At 39.7% G+C, this 22,244-nt stretch overlaps 1 protein-coding gene across 4 annotated transcripts in view; it reads right to left on the reverse strand.

Moving 5' to 3' along the window:
- CCNH (cyclin H) overlaps window positions 1-7,766 on the reverse strand; it is a 45,464-nt gene extending 37,698 nt beyond the window's left edge. For 3 of the 4 annotated variants that reach the window (XR_016313062.1, XR_016313061.1, XM_089679636.1), the window contains exon 1: window positions 7,577-7,766. Coding sequence is in view for 2 of the 4 variants with exons in the window: in XM_089679636.1 (XP_089535762.1) it covers window positions 7,577-7,705 (129 nt within the window). In the remaining 2 variants the exon portion in view is untranslated. The remainder of the gene's footprint in view (window positions 1-7,576) is intronic. The other variant, XM_089679638.1, reaches the window with a different exon arrangement.
- Window positions 7,767-22,244: the final 14,478 nt, after the last annotated feature.

Consider the following 22,244-nt stretch of genomic DNA (forward strand, 5'->3'; position numbering starts at 1 on the left):
CTGAGAGTGACATAATCTCTATTGTTACTCTAACCAAAGACTCTATTAATCTGGGATCTATCAGTATGTAGTCCAGTCTAGAATACATCTCATGAACCCTTGAGAAGGAATAGTCTATCTTTCATGTGCATAATTCTCCAACTGTCCACCAGCTGATACTCCCTTATCACTTTCCTCAGTACTCTTAGGGACTTACTACCCTCTCTTTGTAAGGATGAATTTGTATCCATTTGTGGGTCCATACATAAATTAAAGTCCCAAGCTACTATCAAATACCCCTTTCTAAAATCCATCAATTTTTTTTTTAAAATGTTTTCAGGAATAGCTCCGGTTTCTTATTAGGGCAATAGATATTAGCAACAGTACATTCAATATCTTGTATTTTACCTCTCAGAAATAAAAACCTCCCCTCCGGGTCTGTCTCTCTTTCTTCCAACTCAAACCTTATATTCTTTGCAAATCCTATAGCTACACCCTTTGCTCTCTTAACAGGGGAATCTGCGTAGTACCATAATGGATAATATCTAGAACTCAACTTTACATTTGACTTCAATTCAAAATGCGTTTCCCGCAGGAAAAGCACTGAATCTGCTCTATGTTGTAGTTCCTTATATAATTTAAATCTTTTCCCTGGACAACGCAACCCGTTTACATTATAGGTTTTAAATCTTAAATCTTCCATTTCCTTTATATCCTTTCCCTTCTCTCCATCTTTTCCTCTCACTCTCTCCGCCCCTATTACTCCTATCTTCCTCCAAGCTATCCAACCCAATATCCTCCCTCCTACCCTCCCACACCCTTCCACCCTCCAGTCCACCCCCTCCCTCCCACACCTCCCTTCCTTTAGGCTTACATTTTGCCTATACATCTTTTGAGGGACCAAACCCACCATAGATTTACCACCTTGGGGTTAAACTCCAACCATGGACAGATCCCCCCACCACCCCAAAACTATCTCAATCAATTCGATATGCTCCCCACATTTCTTGAGGCCCCAAGAGAGGAAGAGAAGAGAGAGGGGTAGCGCCGAGCGGGGAAAAAAAAAAAAAACTTCCACCCACCGCTCTACCCCCCTCCCTCAGTTCCCTATCTCCCTTTTCTAGCAAACTGCCACTCCTCTTTCCCTCTACCTCCTAAACCCCCTTCTTCTACCTCTCAACCAGGGACCTCCATCATTTGCAACTCAAGTCTATCACAGAAGTCTCTTAAGTCCTCAGGGAATCTCAAACGCGCTTCAACTCCATTCTTCCATCCGATTAGACACTCCGGAATACCCCATCTATAGTGCACCTTTTGCTTTATCATCTGCTCTAACAGGGGTTTTAGTGATCTTCTCCTCCACAATGTCTCTGCTGTTAAATCTGCAAAAATCTGTATATTCATTTCTCCATATTTGATACTTTATCTTCCCTTAATCTTTCTCCATACTTCTTTATCTCCCCATTTCTGAAATTGGACAATTATATCTCTTGGTTTCTCTTTTCCACTTCCTTGTTGATTCCTTCCTATCCTGAAAACACCTTCCAGGTTAACCACTTCTGTTTCTGGTCTGTCCATTATGGAGTTTAAGATTTTACAGATAAGGCCTCGTGTTTCTTCTCCCTTTACCGACTCTGGATCTCTTTACTTTATCACTCCCCTGTGGAAAGATCATCTCTATTCAGGGGGGACATCCTGCTGCATGATTTTCCCGTTTGTAATACCATGTACTGGGGGGGGTGTCTGCCTTTCTCCTCTCACCTCTAAACGCCGACCGGCTTTTCCCCTACCCTGTGCTTCTCTGTGGCTGACACGTGGTCAAGCTGCACCTCCTCGGCAACCCTGCACTCTACCCTCACTTCCTCGAGCGGGTCTCCAATCCGGCCCGATGTCGCGGTCTACCTCCTCCTCACCGCTCCCGGAGCACCGTCTCCACTGCGGGACCCACCATACTCCGGTAGGTCACCCCGGCCCCTGCTCTCCAACTGTTGTATCCGAGGTGGTGGGGAAGCACGGAGAGCACCCACACCGTGCCCTCCTACACAGCCATAGTTAGGCTCCTCCCCCCTCCAGGTTTGCTGCCCATCCAGAGATAAGTAGTACTGAGATGCAACAAAGTTTAAAAAAAAAAAAGAAAAAAAAAAAAAAAAAAAAACAACCTGACTGCCTTGTAAGAAAAAAAGAACAAAGATCTACTTTCTTGTCACTGTTACACAATGGCTGTGATTCAATAAAGCATTTGGCAGGGGAAGAACCTCCCCCCAAACACACACGCTGTTATGGGATGTCATGCTCTTGAGGTGGCAGGTTGCTTAGCAACATGTAATACCCTAAATACAGATGTAACATGTGAGATGTTGCAAATGCTGGCATTAGCCTTTAACCCTTTTATTGCCAAAGTATGTAGTACATTGGTGGTGACGGTGTTTTACACACATTCATGGAGGCTGCGGCTGTTCGTAGTGTGGGTAAATCTGACAAGCTGTCAGCTATCAGATGTAAGAGATCTGGTGACTGTACAGCCAGTCAGATCCCTTCCACACACCCAGTAACTTCTGGTTTTCCAACATGTCTCCAAACATGCTTCCACTATGTTCCTCTGCATGCCCATCAGCAGATCTGGCATGGCATAGTGGGTGTCACTAGGCAAAGGGGATCACTGATCTCCCCTTACTACTAATGACCTAGAAATGATTTGTAAATCATCACTTCTGGATCCTGTTATCACTTTCTCCAGCCAGTATAGATGGGACAGAAACAAATGAGGTGTGTTCTGAACTGCATTAGTTTGATTAAAAGGACACGTGAGACATCAAGGGTCTTTTAAAGACCCAATGTCTTAGTTAAGAAAAAAAAAAAAAGTGTATACAATTAAAGTTACACCTAAGAACTTAAAATCGCAGGCAAAATGTTTGAACCAGATTTACCCACACTACGAACAGCCGCAGCCTCCATGAATGTGTGTAAAACACCGTCACCACCAATGTACTACATACTTTGGCAATAAAAGGGTTAAAGGCTAATGCCAGCATTTGCAACATCTCACATGTTACATCTGTATTTAGGGTATTACATGTTGCTAAGCAACCTGCCCCTCATTCCCCCACCCCAGCATACACATATGTACAAAACAAACATCTGCGTCGGGGACACCTACATGTGAAAACTTTGATTGGCACACTCAGGAGCGAGAGCAACAATTCTAGGTCCATTATTCACAGTTAACACTAAAACGGATTCAAACATCGCCTACTGAAAATACAGTGCCTTGAAAAAGTATTTTCATACCACTTGAAATTTTCCACATTTTGTCATGTCAGATATTTATTTGTAAAAAAAATTTTGAAAACCATTTATCAGGGGTATACATACTTTTTCAAGGCACTGTATATTTTACCAAAAGACTGATAATATATTGCATTTTTGTGCCCTAAAATTAACTTTAGTGTATTTTTTTTTCTGAAAATTGGCATTTCAAAAACTGTTGCACCAATTTCATGTGCCATAAAAAATTGGAACTACCATTAATTTTATTCTCCAGGATGTCAGCTTTCAATAAATATATAATGCTTGGGGGTTTTATGTAATAATCAAGCCTAAAATTATTATTTTAACCTTGTGTGAAAAAAGAAAAAAAAAAAAAAAGGGACTTCAAACAGTGAAAGGGTTGACACTGGGACATTTATAAATGTACCTTGGTAGATGAGAGATTAAAGTGGAACTTTAGCTAATAATAAATAAAAATTGACAGACAGGCAGGATTTTTATTGCAGAAAAGCTATACTTTATCTCTTCTGCATTAAAGCCAAAGCTGACTGAACTCCTTCACATGTTCGGGAGTGATGTCATCCCTGCCATGCCAATGAGAGCAACTGGTGATGGAAGCCCGCCACCCAAAAATGTCAGCAACCAGTAAGGAGCTCCTGGACATTGCATTGCTAGATTTGCAATATAAAAAAAAATTATATATAATATTTTTTCCTACTTTTTGCTATAAAACATATCCAAAAAGAAAAATTCTTCAGAAATTTAAGCCAAAATGTATTCTGCTACATGTCTTTGATACAAAAAAAAAAAAAAATCCAAATAAGTGTAGTTTGATTGAATTGTATGAAAGTTATAGCATCTACAAACTATGGTATATATACGCTGGAATTTTTTTTTTTTAATTTTTATAATATTAATGGTGGTGATCAGAGACTTATAGTCAGACTGTGGTAGTGCAGCAGGCAATCTGATACTAACTGACGCTGGAAGTGACACTAATACAGTTATCAGTGCTAATGCTATACACTGTCACTGTACTGACACTGGTTGGAAAAGAGTTAACATCTAGGGGCGATCCAAGGGTTAACTGTGTGCCTAACAAGTTTAATGTGGTCTGCTTTTTATTAGATATCTGTTTGGTCTTTGTCCCAGCTGTACAGAGGCCTGTGTTGTTTGTCAACACAGGGATCTGGGCTGTGATTAGACAGTTAATCAACAGGTCTCAGCTATGAATAATTTGCTGAAACCTACCGCTGTGTCCAATCTCAGTGGGAATTGGCAGGGGGGGAGGGCAGCAAGCACCCTGAACCCAGAAACATGTCTAAACAGAGGATCAAACATTTAACCACCTCCCCTCCCGATGCACATCATATGACGTCTCGGGGTTTAAGTGGAGATATTGGAATGATACCTGCAGCTACAGGCATCATCCAGATATCTTTGATTTCAGCCACCCCCGCCAACCAGCACCCTCTCCGTATTCTCCCGTGCTATTGTGAACCTGGAGATCCGGTTCTTGGCCACCGTCGGTTCACCATAGAGCTGGCCATGGACCAGATGGTCCACGGCCATCTCTATGAACCTGGGAAGCTGGAAGCGACGTCATGAAAAAGGGAAAAAAGTTAAAGGCGATGTCATGTTAAAGGGAAAGTGTAAAAATATAACAAATACACGGCTGTATATGTAAACTGCGTTCGAACCACAGGTGAGGTATTGCAGCAATTGTTATAGCGAGAGCAATCTAAACTGGTAGCATCTGCAAATTTTTAAAGTTGCCTATGGCAACTTTAAGTACCTGTAAGTACTTTAAGTACCTGTAGTTTGGCACTTCCACGAGTGTGCACAATTTTAAAGCGTGACATGTTTGGTATCTACTTACTCGGCATAACATCACGTTTTATCTTTTACCAAAAACATTGGGTTATATATCTTCCTGATCAGGCCATTTTGTTACGTTACGGCGCTGCGTTACTTTAACTGACAATTGTACGGTCATGCACTGCTGCACCCAAATTCAATTTATGTCCTTTTTTTCTCCCCACGAATTGAGCTTTCTTTTGGTGGTACTTGATTGCCTGTGCGGTTTTTATTATTTGTGCTAAAAAAAAAAAAAAAAAAGACCAACAATTTTGAGGGAAAAAAAAAAAAACTATATATTTGACTTTCTGCTATTAACCACTTGCCTACTGGGCACTTAAACCCCCTTCCTGCCCAGGCTAGTTTTCAGCTTTCAGTGCTGTCGCACTTTGAATGACAATTGCACGATCATGCAACACTGTACCCATATGAAATTTTTCTTTTTTTTTTTTTTTTAAAGACAGACAGAGCTTAATTTTGGTGGCATTTAATCACCTCTGGGTTTTTTTATTTTTTGCTAAACAAACCAAAAACAACTGAAAATTTTGAAAAAAAAAAACAAACTTTTTTCTTAGTTTTTGTTATAACATTTTGTAAATAAGTGATTTTTCTCCTTCACCGATATGCACTAACGAGGCTGCAGTTATGGACACCGATAGGTGGCACTGATGAGTAGGCACTAGTAGGTGGCACTGATGGGCATTGACAGGTATCACTCATATATGGCACTGACTGGCACTGTTAGGCGGCACTGACGAGCACTGGCAGGTGGCATTAATGGGCACTGACAGGTGGCACTGCTGGGGCTACACTGATCATCAGGGCACACTGATGATCAGTGTAGATGTCCTCTCTGTGGAATGCCGATTACCAGCTCTCCTCACCTCTCGAGCTGTCAGCGTGACAGCTCGTGAGGAGAGAAATGCCGGTAACGGGTATTTCCCTATTTACATGTGGTCAGCTGTGATTGGACACAGCTGATCACATGACTGAGCGGACATCTTTAGCTCTGTTGATCGGTGATCCTCTGTGTCCAAGGGACACAGCGCACCACCGATCGCCGCGCTGCGCGCTCCCGGAGCCGTGCACGCACGGTTAGAGTGGGAGGACGTCATATGACGTCCTCCCAGAACGAGAGAACCACCTTGCGTCCGTCATTACCTTATATGGCGGGCGGGAAGCGGTTAAACATGTCCAGTAAAGAAATGTTAAAAATCAAATTTCGTCATACATTTAGGCCAAAATGTATTCTGCTTTCCTATAAAAAAAATCCCAATACATGTAAATTAAATAGTTTACGTGAAAGTATTAAGTTTATTTATTTATTTTGGATAGTAATGGCGGCGATCAGTGACTTATAGCGGGACATTATGACACTGGGGGGAACTGACTTGGTGTCACTGACATCCTCAGTGACACCAATACAGTGATAAAAAAAAAAAAAAAGCACTGACACTGTACTAATGGCACTGGGCAGGAAGGGGTTAACATGAGCAGCGATCAATGGGTTAACTGTGTTCAGGGAGTGTATTACTATGGGGCGGTGTCTGTGTGCTTCACTGTAACCGCACTGCTGTGGATGGCTGTGCACAGCACAGCCATCCAGAGCAGTGTGCCCGAGCTGACAGGGAGGAGGACTGTTAATAAACAAAACAGTTCTCTTTCCCGTCAGAGATCTTCAGAAATCGCCAGGCGCCAGCTATTGACAGCCATGCCCGCAAAATCACATATATACGTGATTTTGCACACCCATGCCGCCCTGTAGCAGTATTTACAGGGTGGTCAGGAAGCAGTTAGTTTATTTTTTTCAATTGCATTTGAAAAATTGCTGCGCAAATCCCATGTGACAAAGATGGCAACAGCAGCCATTTTGTTCTCTAGGGTCTCTAAAAAAATATATATATATTTTATATATATATATATATATTATGTTTGATGTTCTGAGTAATTTTATAGAAAAAATAAATAAATTTCCATGTAGAAGAGAAATGCCAGAATTGGCCTGGACTAAAAGTGATTAAAATATTGCAGCATTTAAGCACATTTTCTACAAGTAAAGAAAATGACTGGACAATCTTATCAGAAACCTTATGACTGGTTATCAGCTTTCCCTGGTAACTTCTGTGAACTACAGAACACCTCCATCTATGTAATGAAGAGGGGGAGGTGTCTGTAGTCCAAATCAAGAGAAGGAAACTAAGTCTGAGAAAAGAGAACAAGTGTAACCAGCACATCGAATGCCTGCTCAGCTGTACTAGGGAAGTTGTGTTTCTGTCCTCAGCTACACTGTATGTCAATCTCTATTCCATTACTTCTCTGCACCTTCCTGCTACTGCACCAGGAGAGTCCCCATAATGAGAGTAGAAATGCCACCAGACCACCCCGGAAGAGGTCATATTCCATTGTGTGTCAGGCTCCAATAGTACACAGAGGGCAGCATGGCGTCACTCAGCAGGCAGGCACCCGCCCGCACCTTACACTGTACCTGTCCTGTCCCTCGTATCCGGGCCCGACACCGACTATTAGCCTGTGTCCGGAGTCGCTGTACTGCCTCCTCACTGGGGAAGGTCCAGTGCTTCTTCTGGGTGCTGTTGTGGTACATATTCCTCTCTCACACACAGCGCTGCCGGCGCGGCCAATATACGTCACCGTGATGTCAGAGGGTGCCCAGCACAACCACGTGGTGTCCTTCCGCCCATACTGGGTGTAGGGAAGAGGAGAGAGCCAATAGGATTGTGCTGGGGATTGGCGCTGGTGCGAGAGGAGAGGGAAATGCCTTCTCCATCCCTTCATAATGGATGGAGGGAGGGGGGGGGGGCGCAGGCTGTATTTGACAGAAGAGAGGAGTAGGATACACCAGGAGGGCATGTCTTCTCCATCCCTTCATAATGGTTGTAGGGAAGAAGGGGGGGGCACAGGCTGTATGTGACAGAAGAGAGGAATAGGATACACCTGGAGGACATGCCTTCTCCATCCCTTCATAATGGTTGTAGGGAAGAAGGGGGGAAGCAGGCTGTATGTGGCAGAGGAGAGGAATAGGATACACCAGGAGGACATGCCTTCTCCATCCCTTCATAATGGTTGTAGGGAAGAAGGTGGGGGGGTGCAGGCTGTATGTGGCGGAGGAGAGGAATAGGATATACCAGGAGGTCATGCCTTCTCCATCCCTTCATGATGGTTGTAGGGAAGAGGGGGGCAGGCTGTATGTGGCAGAGGAGAGGAATAGGATACACCAGAAGGACATGCCTTCTCCATCCCTTCATAATGGTTGTGGGGAGGGGGGGCTCAGGCTGTATGTGGCAGAGGCGAGGAATAGGATACACCAGGAGGACATGCCTTCTCCATCCCTTCATAATGGTTGTAGGGAGGAGGGGGGCACAAGCTATATGTGGCAGAAGAGAGGAATAGGATACATCTACTGGATATAGGGAAGAAGAGACATGGTATCTGCTCAGGCTGTATGTGGCATAGAAGGGGAGAGCAGTGCTCCACCAGGACATGTCTTCTCTATCCTTTCATACTGATACAAAAGACATCATATCTGAGGCAGTGTGTGGCAGAGGAGAGGGTTAAGCTACACCAAGAGGACATGTCTGCTTCATGCTATGTGAAGTGTATGGCTTAGGGGACATCACATCTCAGGGTGTGTGTGGCAGAAGACAGGGCTAGGCTCCACAAGGAGGACGTCTTCTCCATCCCTTCATCCTGAACATCATATCTCAAACTCTGTGTGGCAGAGGAGACGGATAGACTCCACCAGAAGCACGTGTATTTTCCAACCCTTCATTCTGGGTGTACAGTGCCTTGAAAAAGTATTCATACCCCTTGAAATTTTCCACATTTCGTCATGTTACGACCAAAAACAGAAATGTATTTTATTGGGATTTTATGTGATAGACCAATACAAAGTGGCAAATAATTGTGAAAAGGAAGGAAAATGATAAATGGTTTTCAAATTTTTTTACAAATATCTGAAAAGTGTGGCATGCATTTGTATTCAGCCCCTTTTACTCTGATACCCCTAACTAAAATCTAGTGGAACCATTTGCCTTCAGAACTAATTAGTAAATAGAGTCCACCTGTGTGTAATTTAACCTCAGTATATAATACAGCTGCTCTGTGAAGCCCTCAGAGGTGTGTTAAAGAACATTAGTGAACAAACAGCATCATGAAGGCCAAGGAACACACCAGACATTTCAGGGATAAAGTTGTGGATATGTATGAAGCAGGGTTAGTTTATAACAAAATTATCCCAAGCTTTGAACATCTCATGGAGCACCGTTCAATCCATCATCCGAAAATGGAAAGAGTATGGCAAATCTACCAAGACATGGCCTGGCACGAAGAGCATTAATCAGAGAAGCAGCCAAGAGGCCCATGGCAACTCTGGAGGGGCTGCAGAGATCCACAGTTCAGGTGGGAGAATCTGTCCACAGGACAACTATTAGTTGTGCACTCCACATATTTGGCCCTTATGGAAGAGTGGAAAGAAGAAAGCCATTGTTGAAAGAAAGCCATAAGAAGTCCTGTTTGTAGTTTGAGAGAAGCCATGTGGGGGACACAGCAAACGTGGAAGAAGGTGCTCTGGTTAGATAAGACCAAAATATTACTTTTTGGCCTAAAAGCAAAACACTATGTGTGACAGAAAATTAACATTGCACATCACCCTGAACACACCATCCCCACCGTGAAACGTGGTGGCAGCATCATATGGGGATGCTTTTCTCAAGCAGGGACAGGGAAGCTGGTCAGAGTGTACCCAACACTGGTGGAGTGGAGGAGGAGAGTGAATTGGGAATCCAGAATATACATGGAGGAGAGAACATGATCTATCCGAGGAATGCAGTGGACATAGTATGCAGCCCGCCTGTGTAAGGGGGTCCTGGAGCTCTGCGGAGTGTGGACCTAATGGGGAGAGCATGTTTGTTGCACCAGGAATCAACACTATCTACATAGGAAAAATATCACTTTTAACACGGACTACACAAGCACTTTTTAAGAGCACTGCAGTTTATGTAATATTTGCACAATAGAAAATTTGTGATCCAAACAACTCCAGACCTTTTACTTGCTTAATTAATGAAGAAATAACGAAGGAGTAGCCCACACCTGGCTATGAAACACCTTTTGATTCAACTGTCCAATTACTTTAGGTCCCTTGAAAAAGGGGGGATGGCTCTTAAGAGCTGTAATTCCTAAACCCTTGTTCGAATTTGGATGTACATACCCTCAAATTAAACCTGAGAGTGCACTTTCAGCCCATATCCATTATATAACTATAGCTTGAATATGTTTTGGTAAATAACAGTATATATATATATATATACATATATATATACACATATATATACAGTGGGGATCGAAAGTTTTGGCACCCCAGCTAAAAATTTGTATTAATGTGCATAAAGAAGCCAAGGAAAGATGGAAAAATCTCCAAAAGGCATCAAATTACAGATTAGACATTCTTATAATATGTCAACAAAAGTTAGATTTTATTTCCATCATTTACACTTTCAAAATAACAGAAAACAAAAAAATGGTGTCTGCAAAAGTTTGGGCACCCTGCAGAATTTATAGCATGCACTGCCCCTTTTGCAAAGCTTAGACCTGCCAGTGTCATGGATTGTTCTCAATCATCGTCTGGGAAGACCAGGTGATGTCAATCTCAAAGGTTTTAAATGCCCAGACTCATCTGACCTTGCCCCAACAATCAGCACCATAGGTTCTTCTAAGCAGTTGTCTAGAAAACTGAAACCGAAAATATTTGACGCTCACAAAGCTGGAGAAGGCTATAAGAAGATAGCAAAGCGTTTTCAGATGTCAATATCCTCTATTCGGAATGTAATTAAGAAATGGCAGTCATCAGGAACCGTGGAAGTTTAAGCAAGATCTGGAAGACCAAGAAAAATATCAGACAGAACAGCTCGCAGGATTGTGAGAAAAACAATTCAAAACCCACGTTTGACTGCACGATCCCTCCAGAAAGATCTGGCAGACACTGGAGTTGTGGTACACTATTCCACTATAAAGAGATACTTGTACAAATATGGTCTTCATGGAAGAGTCATCAGAAGAAAACCTCTTCTACGTCCTCACCACAAAAATCATCGTTTGAACTTTGCAAATGAACATATAGACAAGCCTGATGCATTTTGGAAACAAGTTCTGTGGACCGATGAGGTTAAAATTGAACTTTTTGGCTGGAATGAGCAAAGGTACGTTTGGAGAAGAAGGGGCACAGAATTTAATGAAAAGAACCTCTGTCCAACTGGTAAGCATGGGGTTGGATCAATCATGCTTTGGGGTTGTGTTTCAGCCAGTGGCACAGGGAACATCTCATGAGTAGAAGGAAAAATGGATTCAATAAAATTTCAGCAAATTTTGAATGGTAACTTGATGCCATCTGTGAAAAAGCTGAAGTTAAAGAGAGGATGGCTTCTACAAATGGATAATGATCCTAAACACACCTCAAAATCCACGGGGGATTACATCAAGAGGCATAAACTGAAGGTTTTGCCATGGCCTTCACAATCTCCTGACCTCAACATAATTGAAAATCTATGGATAGACCTTAAAAGAGCAGTGCGTGACAGACAGCCCAGAAATCTCAAAGAACTGGAAGACTTTTGTAAGGAAGAATGGGCAAAGATACCTCAAACAAGAATTGAAAGACTTGGCTGGCTACAAAAAGCGTTTACAAGCTGTGATACTTGCCAAAGGGGGCAGTACAAGATATTAACTCTGCAGGGTGCCCAAACTTTTGCAGACACCATTTTTTGTTTTCTGTTATTTTGAAAGTGTAAATGATGGAAATAAAATCTAACTTTTGTTGACATATTATAAGAATGTCTAATCTGTAATTTGATGCCTTTTGGAGATTTTTCCATCTTTCCTTGGCTTCTTTATGCACATTAATACAAATTTTTAGCTGGGGTGCCCAAACTTTTGATCCCCACTGTATATATATATATATATATATATATATATATTATATTATGTAGTAATGGTATGTATACATTATATTCAGATATTTTATTGATTTAGGAGACACCTCCCATGGGGAAGGAGGTGTATTATAGTTTGGATTTTGTCACTGTGCACTTTGTCACTTTATTATAAGTAAGCACTTGTAGGTATACACAGTTTTGAGGGGAGGTGTTTGCAACCCCACACCATTTATTTGAAATTGCATGTTTATATCCTTGGGGATATTAAAGGGGTGTTAGGCTTATGTTCAATTGATAGCCCCTGCGTGGGCATGTTTTGTTGCTCCTGTCTTAAACTGTTTATAAATTAATAAAACCATTGAAATACAAGGGGGTGTCAGGCAGCCGCATATGTATACAGTAGTTTTGATAGGGTATTGTTCCATTAGTGCAGATATTGATATATATTATATATATATATATATATATATATATATACAGCTGCATTCAAAATAATAGCAGTATGTTGAAAAAAGTGAATAAAGCTCAAAATCCTTCTAATAGCTTTTATTTCCATACACACAAATGCATTGGGAACACTACACATTCTTTTCCAAATCAAAACATGAAGAAAAATAGATCAAATTTGTGTTGTTTCTCTAAAAAAATTGAAAAAAAGTGAATATTAGACTGTTCAAAAAAATAGCAGTGTTTGTATTCTTTACAAACTCAAACATTCACTATATAAACTGAAAAATGTTTGAAGATTTTGCTTTCCTTTGAATCACTTAATTAATATTTAGTTGTATAAGCACTGTTTCTGAGAACTGCTGTACATCTGTGTTGCATGGAGTCAACCAACTTCTGGTACCTGGGAACAGGTATTCCAGCCGGGGATGATTGGACTACATTCCACAGTTCTTCTCTATTTCTTGGTTTGGCCTCAGAAACTGCATTTTTAATGTCACCCCGCAAGTTTTCTATTGGATTGAGATCTGGGGATTGGGCTGGCCACTCCATAACATCAATCTTGTTGGTCTGGAACCAAGATGTTGCACGTTTACTGGTGTGTTTGGGGTCATTGTCCTGTTGGAACACCCATTTCAAGGGCATTTCCTCTTCAGCATAAGGCAGCATGACCTCTTCAAGTATTCTGATGTATTCAAACTGATCCATGATCCCTGGTATGTGATAAATAGGCCCAACACTGTAGTATGAGAAACATCCCCATATCATGATGCTTGCACAACCATGCTTCACTGTCTTCACAGTGTACTGTGGCTTGAATTCAGTGTTTGGGGGTCGTCTGATAAACTGTCTCTGGCCACTAGACCCAAAAAGAACAATCTTACTTTCATCAGTCCACAAAATGTTGCGCCATTTCTCTTTAGGCCAGTCAATGTGCTCTTTGGCAAATTGTAACCTCTTCAGCACGTCTTTTTTTCAACAGTGGGACTTTGCGGGGGCTTCTTGCAGATAGCTTGGCTTCACATTGACATCTTCTAATTGTAACAGTACTCACAGGTAACTTTAGACCTTCTTTGATCTTCCTGGAGCTGATTGTTTGCTGAGTCCTTGCCATTTTGGCTATTCTTCTATCCATTCGAATGGTAGTTTGCGATCATTTTAGCTGAGCAGCCTATCATTTTCTGCACTTCTTTATATGTTTTCCCCTCTCCAATCAACTTTTTAATCAAGGTACACTGTTCTTCTGAACAATGTCTGGAACGACCCATTTTCCTCAGAATTTCAGAGAGAAATGCACTGTAACCAGCATGTACAACATTTGCTGCCTTCCTTCCTTGCATAAGGGCAATAATTGCCACCTGTTTTTCAAAGAATGAATGACCTCTTGAATAGAACTCCACACTGCTATTATTTTGAACATGCCCCTTTCAATTAATGATTCAATTACACAGAATCAGCAGCATGCATGTTATGACTGTTGGGTCTGTTGGATTTCTATTACTCTACTACACCTGCTAGTAAATTATTTGCCATGTAGAAATATCATTTCTACCAAAAACAGTGATTGCTCAGGTTAGTGATGTCTGACTGCTATTATTTTGAACACAACTATATATATATATATATATATATATATACTGTTCAAAAATAAATACAGGAACACTTTTTAAATAGAGTATAAGTGTATAGCATCAAGTCAATTAAACTCCTGGGATGCTGATCTGGTCAGTTAAGTATCAGAGGGGGTTGTTTATCAGTTTCAGCTGCTTTGGTATTAATGAAATTAACAACAAGTGCACTAGATGGGCAACAATGAGGCAACCCCCAAAGCAGGAATGGTTTTACAGGTGGAGGCTACTGACATTTTTCTCTCAGGAGCTCAGTGAATTCAAGGGTGGTACCGTGCTGATGTATGAATCTGTGCACAGCGCTGATTGATGCTGTGCCAGTGACATGACATAAAGAAAAGGTTTCAGAATATATAATTAAAATAAGTAATAGCAATAAAATGTTTAAGCTTCATACAAATCTATATTTCAAAGCAAATGTTTATTATTTTTTGCAATAACATGGTGAAGGTGGAGTTTTTGTTGACTGACAATAACTTTCACATTGTTCACACTGTAAAGATATCTGGAAGAGGTTCTGACAATCATAGGTTGTGTCACGCTCCTCCAGTCTGTCTATGGTATGTATGTGCTAAAAAACTAGAAAAAGAACCCCGTGGAGAAGCATGCAGCTGCCACATCCCTAAACTGATAACAAAGCACACTACAAATACCCCTTGGGACTTTGAAGGCAGCAACCAAGCATTAAACATCTTCAAAACAATATAATTTTTTTTATACATGGTTAAAAACAACATGGGATACCCTAAAATATGTAGTTCTAGAGTGAGATATTCATCATACAAAATATAATAATCATTATAAAATATTTTTGAGCATAGGTTCAAAATTAATTCTCATACAATATCCAGGTGGAAGCTCCAGTGCGTTTTGATCAAAAGATGCTAGATCTTTTTCAGAGGGCGTGGCCAGATATCATCTAAACAACATGATCATCAAAAGAACAAGATTATACATCATAGAAAAACTCTTGATACAATAGCTCTTTCAAAATTATTTTTGTATGTACTCACAATCCACATAATTAATGAACATGACCAAAACCATTAAAAGAACAGACATTCGCTTGGGAACACCAAGTGCCAAAGCGAACCAGAATACCCAACAAGGAACCCTCAAGGAGTCATGTGGACCCAAGATGCTATTGTATATTGTATGGTGAATATTTCTTACTGGAACCACATATTTTAGGGTATCCCATGTTGATTGTTTTTAACCATGTATAAATAAAATGATATATTTTAAAGTTGTTTTTTATTTGGTTGCTGCCTCAAAGTCCCAAGGAGTATTGGTAGTGTGCATGTGCTGGGACTAACAGGAGGGTGAAGTCTCCATTAATCACTGTCTTATATCCCATCCCCATAGTGTTTAGCAATACGAGGACATGAAGGGGGAGTGTCATTTACTACTCCGTATATGTCCACATGTGTGACTTTACTGTACGTGGGCTGTACAGATCAGAAAAAAGGAAATAAACAGCTTAGAAGGAAATGGAAACTGGAACATGCTCAGTAGCTGTCAACAGCTGGTCTACACACATTCAGGATGCAGCTGGGATAGAGACAAGGAGGGAAGGAAGTTAACAGCATGATCAAACAGTATATTTGCAGACTACAGAAAACAAATGCTCTAGTGGATGAGTAAGTATGAACATAATGTAATATAGCATGTATTGACAGTTTTAGATGATTTGGGTGTAATGACACTTTAAATACGAGTAGTTATCCAGCATATCACTCCATAAAACTTCTGCAATGAGAATAGGAGATTAAGGGGGGATATGATCAACATGTATAAATACATCAGAGGTTCATATACTATAGTGAACTCGGTGTAGAGCTATTCACCCTGAGGTCATCACAGAGGACAAAGGGGCACTCTTTACATCCGGAGGAAAAGAGATTTAATCTCCAAACACGGAAAGGTTTCTTCACAGTGAAAGCTGTGAAAATGTGGAATAGACTCCCTCAAGAGTTGGTCCTGGCCAGCTCTGTGGACTGCTTTAAAAAAGGCCTGGATTATTTCTTAGATACACAGAATATAACTGGATACTAACATTTATAGGTAAAGTTGATCTAGGGAATATCCAATTGCCTCTCAGAGGATCAGGAAGGAATTTTTTTCCCTGCAGGAGCAAATTGGGTCATGCTTTGCTGGGTTTTTTTTTTTTGCCTTCCTCTAGATCAATTGTGGGTATAGGATTATAACTTTTTTTTTTTTAATGGTTGAACTGGATGGACTTTTGTCTTTTTTCAGCCAGACTAACTATGTAACTATATAGCATATACTGCAAACTGTTTATATGAAGTCACAAAATCCTTCCCTAATAAAGAATGTGCATAGTGTCTGTAAAGCAAAATTGAATAAAAAGCTACATTTGTGAGTAAGAGGCCACAAAAATTTTCCGCCTCCAAGAGTTCCCATAGGCAGAAGTGAAACACAGGGACAAACACATAGTGAAGAATGGGAATGGTGTACCCAAAGAAAGGGTATTCAGCTATCAGTTTCAAGAGCAGGGATCTAGGGAGAGTCCTGTTCTAACTGCCAGACGTGCACAGTGCTGGACTGAGATCAGGCTCAGATAAGTATTTAGGGGGGCTGCGGGGGGGGGGGGCTGCACTTAAAAGTTTTTTTTAGCTTAATTCAGAGAAAAACTTTTACCTTTACAACCATTTTAGTTGACTACTTCAGAAGCATTATGTTGTGCAGGCCACTGAGTTTCAATGTATGAAAACGCAAGGCAGCCATATGAGAATAAACCCCAAACTAAGTATAGAGAATGAGGAGTCACACTGAACACAGTCCACACTTATTATTACAAAATTCAAAAGTTAGCAACAAAACCCTGATATTGCCCACCCCCACACCAGAACACAACCACCTCAAATCAAGTTGAATATGTAAAACGTTTATAAGGGTCATAAAACCTGCTTAATCAGGCTCTGCAGCAGTGGCGAAGCTAGATAATCTGTCACCCGGGGCAAGGACACAGTTTGGCACCCTCCCATGAGAGAGAAGTTTGGTTGACATTTGGTTTATGCTAGGAGTGCCTCTACCTTTTTCTGAGTGCTAAAGTGTCAAGATTGAACTCTTTTACTTACACACCCGTGGCTCCCTGCCCAGAGAGAGAAGTTCAATTGTAATAAATAAGCAATAGGATGGTAATAATAATATATATTAGTAATTTCAAAGTTTGGTAACAGTGATGTGTGATGTGTTTTGTTACGAATCGGAATTTGGACAAAGTTTTAATTTTTCGGAAATTCAGCTGTATCTGAATTTCCCAATTACAATATTAATGAATTTCAACAAATCCAAAATAAATAATATAAAAAACAGAAAGCATGGAATAGAATACAATAGAATAGAATAGATTGTAAAAGAATAGATTAGAAAATAAAAGAATAAAACAATAGAATAGAAAACAAAAGAATACACTAGAATAGAATAGAAATAATAGAATGGATTAAAATAGAATAAAATAGAACAAAGATACCCATCGTGCAAAATTCGAATTTCAGAAGATGGCTATATTTGCTCTATTCTAGTCTATTTTTATTCTTTTCCTTTAGTTTCTATTCTATTGTATTCTATTCTGTTTTATTCCATTCTATTCCTTTATTTTTCCATTCTATTCTATCCTGTTCTATTTTGTTCTTTTTTATTCTATTCTATATAGCAACCCAAATAGGAATCATCATCTTATTTCACATTTATCCCTTACTGCATTTATTGCACTATGTTTCAAATTCAAATTAATTTTCGATTTCAATTTATTTTTTGAATCAATTTGAAAATAATTAATATACAAAACAATTCTGAATATAAAAAACGTATTTCGACAACGAATCATTCTAACACAATGAATATGACGAAGTGAAACAAAAAGGAATGAATCTGAAACTAAACAAAATTTCCCATTGTGCACATCTCTAATAAATAATAATAAATATGTAATATTTATATATTATATATAGTATGTAAAAAATAAAATAGAATAATAAAAGAGAAACATTAGCTAAACAACTTTAAATTAACTGTAGGTACAGAAAAAAATACTAGTCATTGGTAATAATGAATAACATAATTGTAACAAAATTAAACATAAGATAACCCACTTTAAATTGACTTTAAGTAAAGAAAGAAAAATCCAACTTCAGAAGCCTTTTATGCTGCAAATATTTGTATAATGTTGTCATATTGGAGCTTAGAGGCCAGTTTGTGTTCTATACTGATAATGCTTAAATTAGTCAAATGCTGTTAGCCTATTGTGCTACAAAGGCACATTTTTCTCAGTTCTAATATACTGAAACTTCTTTCATTTGAAGCAACTGAAACTGGCATTGTAAGAACAATTCTGAGAATTGTGTTTATGTTTGGGTAGAAATTTTTAAGACCATTTTTGATGATGACAGAAAGGAGTTTGCAGTGTAGCTTTTTTTAATTTTCAAGGCTACATCCATTACAAGATGTTTGAAACTTTCTACTTTTAGAGTGAATAGAGTATTATCAATGTCTTTTTTTATACAGTATGCATTTCCTAATACATTGGCCTTTTCTTTTAGCTCCAATGTTGATGTTGTATCCAGCTGAGCACCATGTAGAAAACCAAACATAAAATTATTTGCAGAAGTGACACTCTAAATTGTTCCTCTTTTGAGAGTTGAGGTCTCATCTTCACACTCTTCATCAAACATTCTTTTCTACTTTCACTTTCTAACATGTCTGTACAGCGCTGAGCATACCCTTTGGCGCTATATAAATACTGTATAATAATAATAATAATAATGTCTGAAGCCTGGATCCTGACCAATATTTTCACCAATATTCCTCTCTTCGCTGATAGCACTGGCACTGGTTTCCCTGGTTGATTCTAGCAGGTTAACAAGGGTTAACCTGCTTAGCATTGTAAACCAGAAACAAGACATGATGATGAACTCAAATTCTATGATATTTTTCAATAGAGAGGAAGCCTCTGTTTTCATCTCTCCTTTTTTTAAGGAGCTGGCTGTTAGATCAGTTAATGCATGTCTGATTTTGTCAAGGTGCATGTAAACACCTTACATCTTCATGTTTGGTTGACCATCTGGCATTAGATTTAGTCTTGAGTGTAATATTTGCATGTTTTTGTAAGATTTGCTGTCTTAAAGTGGATGCAGCAAATAATGAATACAGGCAATTGAGTATACCAAAAAACGTTACAGCATTTGGTGAAGCACTAGCAACATGTACTCCTACTAAATTAAGGGAATGAGCTGCACAAGGTACACAATGTGCTAGACTGATTTTTTTAAGCACTAGTGATTGAACGCCTTTATACTTCCCAGCCATGTTTGCACCATTATCATATGATTGTCTTCTACAGTTTTTGATATCTCAGCCATCTTTTTGAAGTTTCTGTAGGATTAGTTCAGCTAGAGCAAGGCCAGTCTTCTTATTGATATTAAAAAAATCAATAAAACTTTCAACAATCTGAGGACCATCTTCATCTACTTTCAAATATCTAATAATGTGGGACATCTGTCCTAGGTGGCTTATATCAGGTGTACAATCCAACATCATGGAAACATATTTTGCCTCTTGGATATCATTCACTATCTGTTCCTTTCTTTGTCCAAAAATTCATTTTGAATTTCAGAAGAAAAATAATTCATTTTACCTTTCCAATGGTCGTTCAAATGCTCACAAAGAGGGGCATGATAATGAGAAACAAGTTCAATAAAGTAAAAAAATGCACCACTTTTAGGATCAATCAAGTCAAGATTTTTGTCTAATTCTCATAACAGAGAATCCTGTCTAGTCAACTACATTATCACATCTACAGTTGCAAGAAAAAGTATGTGAACCCCTTGGGATTACGTGGAGTTTTGCATGAATTGGGCATAAAATGTGCTCTGAACGTCATCTAAGTCACAACAATAGAAGAACACAGTCTGCTGAACATAATACTACACAAACATTAGATGTTGCCATGGTTTAATTGCACATAACATGTAAACATTCACAGTGCAGGGAGGAAAAAGTATGTGAACCTTTGGACTTAATAACTGGTTGACCCTCCTTTGGTAGCAATAACCTCAACCAAACGTTTCCTGTAGTTGCAGATCAGACCTGCACAACGATCTGGAGTAATTTTGGACCACTCCTCTTCACAAAACTGTTTCAGTGTAGCAATATTCTTGGGATGTCTGGTGTGAATTGCTCTCTTAAGGTCATGCCACAGCATTTCAATCTGGTTGAGGTCAGGACTCTGGCTGGGCCACTCCAGAAGGCATATTCTGTGCTGTTGCAGCCATTGTTTTGTTGAATTACTTGTATGCTTTGGGTCATTGTCCTGTTGCATCACCCATCCTCTGCGGAGCTTCAGTTGGCGGACAGATGGTCCTACGTTTTCCTGCAAAATGTCTTGATAAACTCTGGAATTTATTTTCCCATCAATGACAGCAATCTGCCCAGGCCCTGAGGCAGCAAAGCAGACCCAAACCATGATGCTCCCTCCGCCATGTTTTTCAGTGGGGATGAGGTTTTGATGTTGGTGTGCTGTGCCTTTTTTTCTCCACACGTAGTGTTGTGTGTTCTTCCCAAACAACTCAATCTTGGTTTCATCTGTCCACAGTATATTTTGCCAGTAGTGCTGTGGAACATCCAGGTGCTCTTTTGCAAACTTCAAACGTGCTGCAATATTCCTTTTGGACAGCAATGGCTTACTCCGTGGTGTCCTCCCATGTACTCCATTCTTGTTTAATGTTTTCCTTATTGTAGATGTGTCAACAAAAATGTTATCATGTGCCAGAGATTTCTGTAGGTCTTTAGCTGACACTCTGGGATTCTTCTTTACCTCATGCAGCATTCTGCACTGTGGTCTTGCAGTCATTTTTACAGGACGACCACGCCTAGGTAGAGTAGCAACAGTGCTAAACTTTCTCCATTTGTAGACAGTCTGTCTTACCGTGGACACATGAACATCAAGGCTTTTGGAGATACTTTTGTAACCCTTTCCAGCTTCATGCAAGTCAACAATTCTTGATCGTAGGTCTTCTGAGAGCTCTTTTCTGCGAGGCATGGTTCACATCAGACAGTGCTTCTTGAAACCAGTAAACCCAAAACAGGTGTGCGTTTTTTAAGGGCAGGACAGCTGTCAGCAACACATCCAATATCATCACACTGATTGGAGTCAAGGTTGGCTCACTCCTGGCTCCAATTAGCTCTGGGAGAAGTCATTAAGCTAGGGCCTCACATACTTTTTCCTCCCTGCTCTGTGAATGTTTACATGTTATGTGCAATTAAACCATGGCAACATCTAATGTTTGTGTAGTATTATGTTCAGCAGACTGTGTTCTTCTATTGTTGTTACTTAGATGACGTTCAGAGCACATTTTATGCCCAATTCATGCAAAACTCCACGTAATCCCAAGGGGTTCACATACTTTTTCTTGCAACTGTACAATAGAATATAGAACTGCTCTCCAGTGTGTTTCTTCTTGCATTAGCTGAGCCTGAAGTTCTTTGTCAATACCACCTTTTCCAAATGAGGACTGTAATGTTTTCCACTAACAAACACATCATTTGTGGTTCAAGGAATTTTTGTGTTGTGTAATATTTTCACTCTTTTTTTCCACTGACTTAAACCTTCTTCCTTAGCCAAAAATGATAGACTTTGCTCTGATGTTAGATGTAAAAACAATCTACATGGTAAGTAGAATAGGGCATTTTTTGTAAAGTAACTATAACTGGCATATTTTCTGCCTATTTGGCAACTGTTTAAAAAAACAGTCTCTTGTAAGTTGTCTTCCATCTCTTAAGCTGTTAGTGATATCAGGTTCATACGTGTAATAAAACACGGTCAATTTTCTTGGTCACAAACCTGGATCTTGATATTCAAAATCCAACTCACCAGGAGAAGACTGCTGTTCAATATTTAAACCCTGACCTTGAATCATTTCTTCATGCTAACATTAACCTTTCTATAAGACACTTTTCAGATATTTATTTGTAAAGAATTTTGAAAACCATTTATCATTTTCTTTCCACTTTACAAGTATGTGCCACTTTATGGTGGTCTATCACATAAATTCCCAATAAAATACATTTATGTTTTGGTTGTAACATGACAAAATGT

This window comes from Staurois parvus, unplaced genomic scaffold (assembly GCF_062004578.1).
Source record: "Staurois parvus isolate SC_StPar_1 unplaced genomic scaffold, SC_StPar_1.0 ptg000229l, whole genome shotgun sequence".
Lineage (NCBI taxonomy): Eukaryota > Metazoa > Chordata > Amphibia > Anura > Ranidae > Staurois > Staurois parvus.